The 10627-nt window shown below is 44.5% G+C and overlaps 1 protein-coding gene across 1 annotated transcript in view; it reads right to left on the bottom strand.

The window, feature by feature from the left end:
* Positions 1-1919: 1919 nt before the first annotated feature.
* Positions 1920-10627, bottom strand: part of MYOCD (myocardin) — a 50404-nt gene continuing 41696 nt past the window's right edge. The window contains 6 exon segments of the mRNA XM_014547008.1: positions 1920-2696; positions 4993-5050; positions 6986-7114; positions 8099-8242; positions 10308-10472; positions 10475-10622. Coding sequence (XP_014402494.1) covers positions 2125-2696; positions 4993-5050; positions 6986-7114; positions 8099-8242; positions 10308-10472; positions 10475-10622 — 1216 coding nt within the window. The 3' untranslated portion in view covers positions 1920-2124.

Here is a 10627-nt window from a genome sequence, read left to right as displayed (position 1 = left end):
AAGATGAGCTTGTTCACAGTAAGCAAGTGGCTGTGAGTCATCGGCTGGAGCCTCAGTCACACACACAGAGGCAATGTGTAGTCTGGTTGGTTAATTAGAAACTCGTAGTGAGAAAGACCAAGTATCATTTCACAGCAGATTGAGGCTTAAAGGTTTTTGGTATAGATCTCTGTAACACTGCTTTACAAGATTCATACACACATGTGTATGTGTCTATACACATGCATGTATATATGTGTACATACATAGACACATACACACACACATATATATATCCATACACATATGCATGTGTGTGTGGATATATATATATATATATACATATCCCCCACCCCTAATAAGCTCTGGCAGCTTTCAGAGTAGCAGTCACCAAAAACTCTGTTCACACAAGTTTTACAAGTTAACAATGGAATGATTTCTAAATCTTTGGTTTATCAAAAAAAGAACTTCTAAAATCACAACATTTTTGGTTATTTTCTCCATAAGTGCACAGTGAACAACGTTTTTTACAAAATAAGAAAACAGTGCCTTAGTGATTTAAATTAAAACAACAACAACAGCTACTTTCTACGGCATGCAACACTATAAACACGGTGAAGCCACAGTGCACCTTGGGGAGACCGTCCCGACGGCTGAGTTTTCCAACCCCCAGCACAAGCGTGAGAGGTAATGAGGAATGCACACGACACCACTGTCTTTTCTTCCTCCCACTGTTTTCAATACGCAATTGTGTTTTCTTTCAGAAATCCATACCTAAAACACTCTCTCCTTGTATCTCTACAATATAATGATTTCCAATTTCCCAAATCAGTGATTTCTGTAAATCAAACGAGGGGAGAATGAGCGTGGTGACTGATGGGCCAAGTCACCAGTTTCTTCCTAAAGACATTCTTTCAACTTCCTTCTGCAGCAAAGTATGCATATGGAGAATGAGTTTTCCAGGAAAACCTGGAGTTTTAGCTTTTTGAAATATGGCTTTATTAGGAGTATGGCAGCTTATTAGATCTACAGTAAGAAGTCCTCTTCTCCCAATGTCGGGGCAAAAAAGAAAGATATCTGAAAGAGGAGCAAGAAAAGATTGGTCTCTTGAAAGAAAAGTTGAGTGGCAGAAAAATAAACAAGACCATGCCCATTCCAGAAAAAGAAGTTGGACCTCACACATAGTCCTGTTATAATAGCCTATGGCTTACTAGTATTCCCATGATATGGGAAACAGTGTTCTCTAGCGCTGTCTGAGTGATCCCTGATATGGCTCCCTGAGGCTAGAGCGGTCCTTTCATCTGCTTAGGTCAGCACTAGTCTTTGGAACTAAGGAGGGTTGTGCTGGAGAACCTCCCATGGCAGGAGTTTCTTGCCTGTTTCACAATGCTTCCCACCACAGAGAGAGTGGGAGTGATGCGGCTAATTGGTTAAGAAAAAGGGAAGTTCCGGGAAGGGTTCTCTGCAACAATGGCGGGTCAGTTTTTATCAGTGACCACACAACACAGACTCCTGGGTAGGAGATTGGAAACCGTTCCAATGGGGCAGCTTTGTGGCCAAGGGACACTGAGTTGATTTTTCTTCCCTGGGAATGAATTGGTTCTGTCCCTCTATTCTGCCTCAAGAACTCTGTAACTGAAACTGGGCCTTATTTGTATTTTGAAAGACAGTAATGGAGCTATGAGAATCAGCCTCCATCACAGGTGTGTCTTCTATAACCTTTGATGGACTGACTTCCCTGAACTCCCAAGTTTACATTTTCTTTCCAATAAATTCATGAGAAAAGCTTACAAAGTGAGATTACGCCCCAACAATGTCTTAATTAAATATGGGCTAGAAAATATATTGGTGTTTGAAAAGGTAGTGAAAGATTTTTTTTTTGGCATTCTTGATCTGAGAAAGCACATTTTAAGTGCATTGCTAAAATCAGTAACAGTCATTGAATGTTGGTAAGTATTACTATATATATATATAAAGGACTCCTATTTGTGCTGTTGATAGTCATAGAAATCTCCACTGCTTCTTTTAAATTTCTTCCTCCTCTCCCTCCCCCTTCTCCTGCTCCTCCTTTTGGGTAATACAATACAAGTATTTGTGGTTGTAGAATTCCTGTTGGCCTTCCTTAGCATTTTTGCATCAGGCATTCTACCACTGCTGTAAGTGCAGGTCCATGGGGGAATTCAAATTCAGATCTGTGACATCCAGAAAATCGATGTTGAAGATGCTCGGGCCGCTGGTGCTGAGTGAGCTGAAGCTTGGTGTGGAACTTGGGGGAGTGAGGTCCAGCCACTCCATGGTTTCCCAGGGAGATTCAGTGAAGCTTAACTGCAGCCCACTGCTGTCCACAGAAGAAGGTGAAAACTGAGTGTGTATCGGGGAGAGGGGACCTGGCAAGATCTCGTGCGCATTGAAGAGGTCTTCTGCAGCCTTCCCAGAGAATCCATCCATTATGCCATCGAAAGAAGGCTCCTCACTCCCAATTTTTAGAAGGGCAACATCGCTCACCTTTCCCAAGGGGCTGTGGGAATTTAATAAGACTTCAAGGTGCTCATCACTGTCTGTGCCATAGTGATCAAATGAGAGCTGGCCTCCTGAAGACGCTTGTTCAAAGGGAGAAGAAGGCTTGGGGAGGGCAGCAGTGGGGCTTCGGGAAGACCTAGGCATCTTTGGGACCTTTTGAAGACACGAATGATCCTCTCTGGCATCAGCTGGCATTTCTGTTGGTAAAACACAATGGGAACTGTCAAATCACTTCAAACAGAGCATGCCTCACAACGTGAATCTTTGGAGTGAACGAGTTACACTCAGATGCAGGAGGTGGCTATGCTCCTCTGGTCACTGCTCACTACCCTCTTTCATCTCTAGACGGCTCTACGCATCCCTATCCCCCTGACCCCTCCGGGTCTCTCCTCACATCCTTTCTTTCTGGAAATTTCACTTTGTGTTTATCAAATTCTCAAAGCAGTTTCCTTTACCTGCTCCTTCACTGACAGCTGTCTGTCCCCTGAGGACATTGCATTCTCTGTTACATCCTCAGTGTGGGCTCCTGTACTTCAGAGCAGGTGAGTCTTCCTGCTGCCACTCTCTGATTGTTACTCCTCCACCTTATAACTCCTGGCTTTCAGGGTCATGCTTCTCTCCCCACCATCCTACTCCACACATGTCTCCTCATCCACTGAAAACTCTATTCCCTAGTTCATTGCCTTTTCCCCACTTAAACTCTTGTCATTCTCTGTAATTTCAGCATCCTCAGAAGTCACCCATTGTCCAGCTGGCCTCTCAGTTCCTTGACGTCACCATCACCCTCAACTTCAGTGATTCCTTCATTTTCACTCTGTTGGACACACCCTGGACCTTATCATTTCCAAATACTTTATCCCTCTGAAAGCTCAATATCAAGCAAAATTTCCCACTCTCAATGCATCCCCTCCTATTCCTCTAACTTACCCAACAACAACTTCTCAGCCACAAGGAGTCACTCTAATCTACAGACACCACTATTTTATCACCATCCATCCACCCCTTCTGGTTTTCATTTCTTTTCTTTCCAATCCATATTATCTGGTCCACCATTATATATATGGCGGAACAACTGAACAACCGGTCACTATGATGTGCGCTGACCAGCAGGGAACACGCGCAGAACATGGTGGGTGTTGGCTGTGGTGGGCTGGTGGAGCGGGAGTGCCAGACCAAGGTGGGGTGCCAGGCACTGTCATTGGGGTGAGCCTCTGGTGGTTACTGAAAATTCTTTGCTCCCATGTGCTGTGGTCATGCTCGGCGCTTGCACCTGCTCCTGGCACCAGCCCCACTCGCACCCGCTGCTGGAGCTGCCGTTCACACCCGCTGCTCATCTTTTCCTTCTCTCTTGCTACAATGGAGGAATTGCCTGTTCTCTTGCTTGTTGTCAATCTCCCTCACCAGACTGCAAACTGCCCAAAGGTGGGGACTTGGTCCAGTGTAGCCTTGAGCCTGGACCCTCTTTCTCAAGTGTTGTTACTTGAGGTTTTTTTTTTTCTTTCTATCTACACTTTCTCCTATGTGACCTTATTCATTTGTATGGTTTTAAATTCTAAGTACATATTACATAATTAAAAAAATAAATACATGACTTAAAAGGGGCAAAAAGAATATGTCGATAATTTTTATTGCTAGCTTGAAAGACATTCAAGCATGAATGGACCATCTAATGGGACATTAATAATTGAATATCATTTTGAGTAGGTAGCACAAAACTTGTTTTATCTTCTCCATCCTTCTCCCAATGAAGATAGGGACACTGGGATTAGAACGGTAGAGAGAAATAGTATAAAAAGAGGAAAGTTAGGGAACAGTTGGAACATGAAACCTGTTAAAATGATTGGTGGAAATGTTCCAAGAAGTCTGATCCAAAGTGGACAGGAAGCTCGGATGGAGTGACCACTGTACCCATAGACCAGTGGTTCTCAACCTTCCTCATGCCACGACCCTTTAATACAGTTCCTCATGTTGTGGTGACCCCCAATTTCATTGTTACAAATTGAACATAATTAAAGCATAGTGATTAATCACAAAAGCAATATGTAATTATATATGTGTCTTCCTATGGTCTTAGGCGACCCCTGTGAAAGGGTCGTTCGACCCCCAAAAGGGTCGCGACCCACAGGTTGAGAACCGCTGCCATAGACTTTTCAGTCCCATTTACAGTGAGCACCTGGGTTTACTCCCTAGGCAGTGGTCGGCAAACTGCGGCTCGGCAAACCGTGGCTCGCGAGCCACATGCGGCTCTTTGGCCCCTTGAGTGTGGCTCTTCCACAAAGTACTGGCTCTTCTACAAAATACCGACTTCTGCACATGGGCCACGAAGTTTCAGTCGCACTGTATGTGCATGCCCACACGTGGTATTGTGTGGAAGAGCCACACTGAAGGGCCCAAAGAGCTGCATGTGGCTCTTGAGCCATGGTTTTCCGACCATGGCCCTAGAGTACATGCAGGTGCAGAGTATCCTGATGGGCAGAACACGGGCAGTCTTACCTCCACTTTCAATGAGGACATCCAGGAGTTCGTCCATCTGCTGACTGCGAGTCATTTGCTATTGTGAATTAACCAAAGGAGGACAGAGAAGTCAGAAGGTGGCTCCCTCTTTGATAGGAAATCATTAGAAGCAGCACCACATATTTTTGAACTAGGTTTGGCTAGTTATATTTTTAATTGGCTAGTTATATTTTTAAAACATAATTTGGCTAGTTATATTTTTAAAACATAAAATTGATCATCTTAACCATTCCTAAGTGTACAGTTCAGTGATATTAAGTACATTCACATTGTTGTGCAACTATCACCACTATCCATCTCCAGAACTGCTCTCATCTTGCAAAAGTGAAACTCTGTCCCCATTAATCAACAACTCCCCATTCCATTCTCCTCCCTGGCCCTGGCAACCACCATTCTACTTTCTGTCCCTATGAATCTGACTACTCTAGATAGCTTATATAGTGGATTCATATATAGTATTTTTCCTTTTGTGACTGGCTTATTTCACTTAGCGTAATGTCTTCAAGGCTCATCCATGTCAGAATTTCCCTCCTCATTAAGGCTGAATAATATTCATTGTATGTATATACCACATTTTGTCTATCCATTCATCCATTGATGGACACCTTTTGGCTTTTGTGAATAATGCTACTATAAACATAGGTGTAACTGGTTTTTGGCCCCTTATCTCACTTTAAAGTGAATATGGCCTAAGAATGTGGCTCATATTTCCCTAGTTCCTCATTGCAATAGTCTGTGGAACTTGTCAACACTTGTAGGGACTGGACCCCTTCCCTCTGGCTCATCGGCATTAAGTAGAGTCTTATTAATGGAAATCCACTTTGCTTGGCCTTTTTCTTTTCTTTTCTTTCAAAACTGTGATATTTACAGATACCAGGTTGATATTTACAGATACCAGGGAAAGGAAATGGGGAGAACTAAGACATCTATTGATCTCACTCCTCTGAGAGTCCAGTCCCAATAAACACAGGTGTCAATAATCAATACAGATGGGAGCACTGTTCCAAGAACGAGTCATTCACCAGGCCAGGAGGCATTAGATGCCTACAGGATCTGGCAGGTAATGCAAATGGTCCCAGTGTGGAACAGGAGAGAAGGGTGGAGTGTTGAAACCATGCTATGGTTCAAGAAGGCAGTGGATTCTGTGCCTCAGGTGACTGTTTTCTGAAAGAAATGGGGCCTCAGTGTAGACACATCCCCTAATTTTTCCAAAATGAGAAAGCCTAGTTTTTGCATAAAATCTCCTACATATTTAAAAAACTCTCTGAGCCAAGTAAAACCTAACTGTAGGCTGATGTGATCTGTGGAATCCAGTATGCAGGAAGCGATGTAGATCTTTTCTGGATTGAGCACATATGAAGGGCTAGCTGATACTTTATCCAAACTCAAGCCATTTGGAAAATAAGACCATTAATTGCTTTTCTTTTTGTACCTTTTCTTTTGGAAAATTTCAAACACAAATGAACCTCTGTTATTATTCAGCTCCATAACCATCAATATATTGCCAGGAACAGTGAATTTTGAAGCTAGGAAGAACCCTAGGAAGTGTCACACTGACCATTGCTCTCATATACTGGAGGACCTATCCGCTGCCTGGACATTTGGTATTAGAATGGTAGAGGTAAGTGTTATATCATTTGGAATCATTACAAAGGAGATATTTGCCCTGTTTCATATAAGATAAGTTGAGTATTTGCCCATCCTTAGTGGCAGTACAGCTGTCTGGTGGCTGAGCTGGCACTAAATCCAGTCATCTGGGTACCCAGACAAACTCTTCTCTCTCTAGGCCTCACACAGCTTACATACACATCAGCACCTTTCTATAGTTAGCATGTAGACACTGTCCATTCTGGTGGGAGGAACCAGATGCACTCAATACCAGAATCCACATGCATGAACCCGTGTAAAACATGTAAAACAAAGTGCAATTCAGCCATCCTATTCTTCGATAAAGAACAAATCATGTGCTTACCTGCTTTACCGCATCTTCATAGGATGGAGGCTGTGTTATCTCTGCAACTGTTGAAGTTGACTTAGGAAATGTTGGGGATGGAATTGAAAACTTTGGTCCTGCTTTATCAGAAGACTGCAAACCAGCCATCTGTGTGAGTCAAATGCAGAAACAGACAATTCATGTGTCAGATCTGGTACTGATTCTGTAATGGAAACTATGGGCTAAATTTTGGAAAAATAGACTTAAGGGAAAAAAGAGAGCGAGGGCTAGGAAAACAAACCGAGTAGATTAACAATAGTATATATCGCTATGGACTTATTGCTGGAGGCATTTTAGAATGGGAACCTCACAGATTTATTTCTCGCTCCAAGGTGCACCCTCTTCTGTTAGGAGAAAGCAAGATGAGAAAAGGAAATAAAGTAAAAGAGTCCAGTCCAATTTTAAGAAGTCCACCACCCCAGGAGTTTCCAGAGCAACTTATCCCCCAGCTGTTCCATTTGTGGCTGGTGCCTTTGCAGAGAGCTGCAGGCACGGCTGGGAGAATCTCTTGGAGACCAGCCTCGTGCACTGAGTGTGTCCTGTGGATAGGCCATTCCAGGGTCTCTGTCTCCAGGACCCTGGCCCCAGCAGGCGGTATGCAGCACTTCTGTGTTGGCCATCACACTTGCTCCTTATCACCTCCCCCCTGCCCTTGGACCACCCACATCCTTCACATCCCTGACTCTTCCACCTGCTGAAATGCATCATCTCTTCCCTTTTTTGCAGGGCTATTGCACTGTGAACCCAACTTTCTGGATCCCTCTGATCCTTTCCACAGATCCATGTATTTCACTTTATCCAGCAGTATGTCCCACACTCCCCTATTTCAGCTTCACTGAAACCGGTTTGTTCCCCATGGTGTCTCACAAACATACCAGGGTCATGGTATTCACCATGACTTCTGGAATAACGCCGGGAAATGACTTCTTGAAGTACCTCCTAACATGTATCAGTACATCCATTTCAGGCCTGTTTCTACCTAAAATGTCATTTATTTCTGCCATTGAACCTCATCATTGGGATGAAAAGGATCCACAGAAGAAAGAAGAAGCAAAGTCAATCCCAAGTTTAAACCTTTTCCCAGATGCCTACCTTTTGCTGTACACCTGGGCTTTGGGGACAAGGATTGCCCATAGCACCATGACTGCTATCTGCCTGGGCTCCAGAGAAAGGGGGGTGGAGGCCAGAAGGCTGGGGGGAGAAGCTTGCAGGATGGCCCTCGTGTGCCCCTGAGTTCTGTAGAAAGAAAGAAGCACAAGTCAAGCAACCATCAGTGGCATTCTTGAGAGCAGCCTTTGTTAACACCTGGCCCTGGTAAGTTCCATTACCAAAGTCTCAGTTCTGGCTTTTATGTATCACCTACTGCTCAAAACGTTCAGGGGCTCCTACATATCCACAGCATAGGGTTCCACTTCTCCCCAACATTAGTGTTCAAGACTTTAGTCAAGTACTAGTTCCTTCTGCAAGTTTAAGTTCCACTAATCCCTTTATGAGCTCCCCTCAGCATGCCCTGTACATGCTACCTCCCTATCGTTTTTTTTCCCCTTCATGGAATGCCTTTTTGCAAACTCTCCTTTTTGAACGCTACACTTCCTTTTAAGTCTACCCCCTTCTCAAAGCCTTACCGGACTTTTCTAGCCCTTCATGATCAATCTGCCACCCCTACCTCTACCGCAATGTCATAGACACAAGTCAGGAATGTTATCCTGGATTGCTCAATATATTTTTATCAAGCAATCACTCATGCCTTCAAAGGGTGCTTTGTAAACTGTAAATCACTGTACAAATGTTGGTTCTTCTGGAGAGTATCGATATCGTTAGAACTGAATGTGCAGAGCTATGTAAAAAGACCTGTGTTTACCATTGTTGCCCAGGACACTATGCATTCAATAAATGTTGTCATTGATGATGATAATGCATTTAAGTCCCAACTCCTCCCAAATGGGTGGGCATCATTCATTTGAATGTATTGCTCCACTGGGTTTGCAAAAATGTCTTCTCATTACCTATGGCCACACCTCATACTCCCGGGGTAGAGAATAGTCAGTGTGAAAGGAGCATGTGCTTTAGAATCAGACAATCCCAGGTTCACCTCCCCGAGCCACACTTTCCCCAGCGGCAAATAAAGAATAACGAACCGGAGCCCAAAAGGTTGTTGTGACAATGAACAAGATTACTCATATACATATACATGTACATGGCAGGAGTGCAATTAATGCCAGTTTTCTTCCTACTCCTTTTCTAACGCCATAGCACTCAGAATCTTTTCATGATGTGAGCCAAGCATGTCAAACTTGCAGCCCGCCAGCCGGGAGTTTGACATGCTTGATGTAACCTTTTCTCAGATAGACTTAAAGAGATGTTCCTAATAATTCTTTGTCTTCATAGACAAAGTAAAGTCTTTGATGATCACCTTGGTCTAGTCTTTGAAACAGTTACTCTTCTGAGCTGTCTTCTACAATTCCGCTCTCATTCTACCCCAGGCACACTGGCTTTCCACCTGATGCTTGAACATTCCATGCACACTCGCTCCTCAGGACCTTGGCACTTGCTTTTCCTCCTTTGCCTAGCATTGCCTGCACCCCAAATATTCACAAGGCTTTCTCCTTCACTTCTCGAAAGCTTTGCTCAAATGTCCCTGGCCCTTTTACTTAAGGCTGCAAATTTCCAAACTCCTCACCCCCCTTTTCTGCGTTCTCTCTATAAGATGTATCATCTTCTAATACATTATATATTTTATATTTTTTTTAAATTTACTGTCTCCCCATGAGAATAGGGATTTTTTTTTTTTTTTGGTTAGTCCCAGGAGACTGGAAGAGGGTCTGGGCTGGCACACAGTAGGTGCTCAGTAAATATTGGCACTCTGCAGACCAACCACACAGAGACCAGTAAGGTCTGGTAACTTCCCTTTTGGCTCTTGGAATGAATTGGTTGGGCCTATGCTGAGGCGTGGTGCCAAGGAATCCTAAAACAGTGTTTGGCAATCTACAGCCCTGGGAGCCAAACCTGATTTTGTAAATAAAGCTTTATTGGAACGCAGCCACGTGCACTTGTTTATAAGTTGTCTGCAGAGACCATAATGCTCCCAAAGTCAAACGTATTTCTTATCCAGCGTTTTAGAGAACCAGTGTGCCAGCCTCCATCCCAGAGAAGCAAGTCCGCCTACTCTGAAGGCCCCAGAATCTTCGTGGCCGGGAGGTGCTGTTGGACTTGGAAAGTTCCAACACCAGCTCTTAGCTCTGCAAATCCACACCCCGCTTCCAGGAAGGGGGTGCAGCGGGTGTGGGCAAGGAGTTCTTACCTGTGCAGTACACACCTGGGTGCTGGCAGGTGAGGAGGCCCCGTGCCCTTCTCCCTGAGCACCTGCGGACGAAGGTAGGAAGTAATGGTTGTTCGGCGACGGGGGCAAGCTGATGTGCTGCGGGCTTTTCACAGCCCCGAGCGGCGAGTGCTGCGGCGACCTTTGCTCCGCTTCTGCTTCTGCAGCTGCAGGCGCAGCTCCTCCACGTGCCGCTGCTCCTGCTGCAGCTTCCAGGTGAGCTCGTTGATCACCTTCTGCTTCTCCACCAGCATCTTGTCCTTCTCGGAGTCCAGCCCGTCCAGCTCGGGAGGGACGCTGGG

The sequence above is a fragment of the Myotis brandtii genome, unplaced genomic scaffold, assembly GCF_000412655.1.
Source record: "Myotis brandtii unplaced genomic scaffold, ASM41265v1 scaffold461, whole genome shotgun sequence".
In the NCBI taxonomy this organism is placed as follows: Eukaryota; Metazoa; Chordata; class Mammalia; order Chiroptera; family Vespertilionidae; genus Myotis; species Myotis brandtii.
Note: the sequence above shows the minus strand (reverse complement) of the source record. Positions and strands in the feature narration are given on the sequence as shown.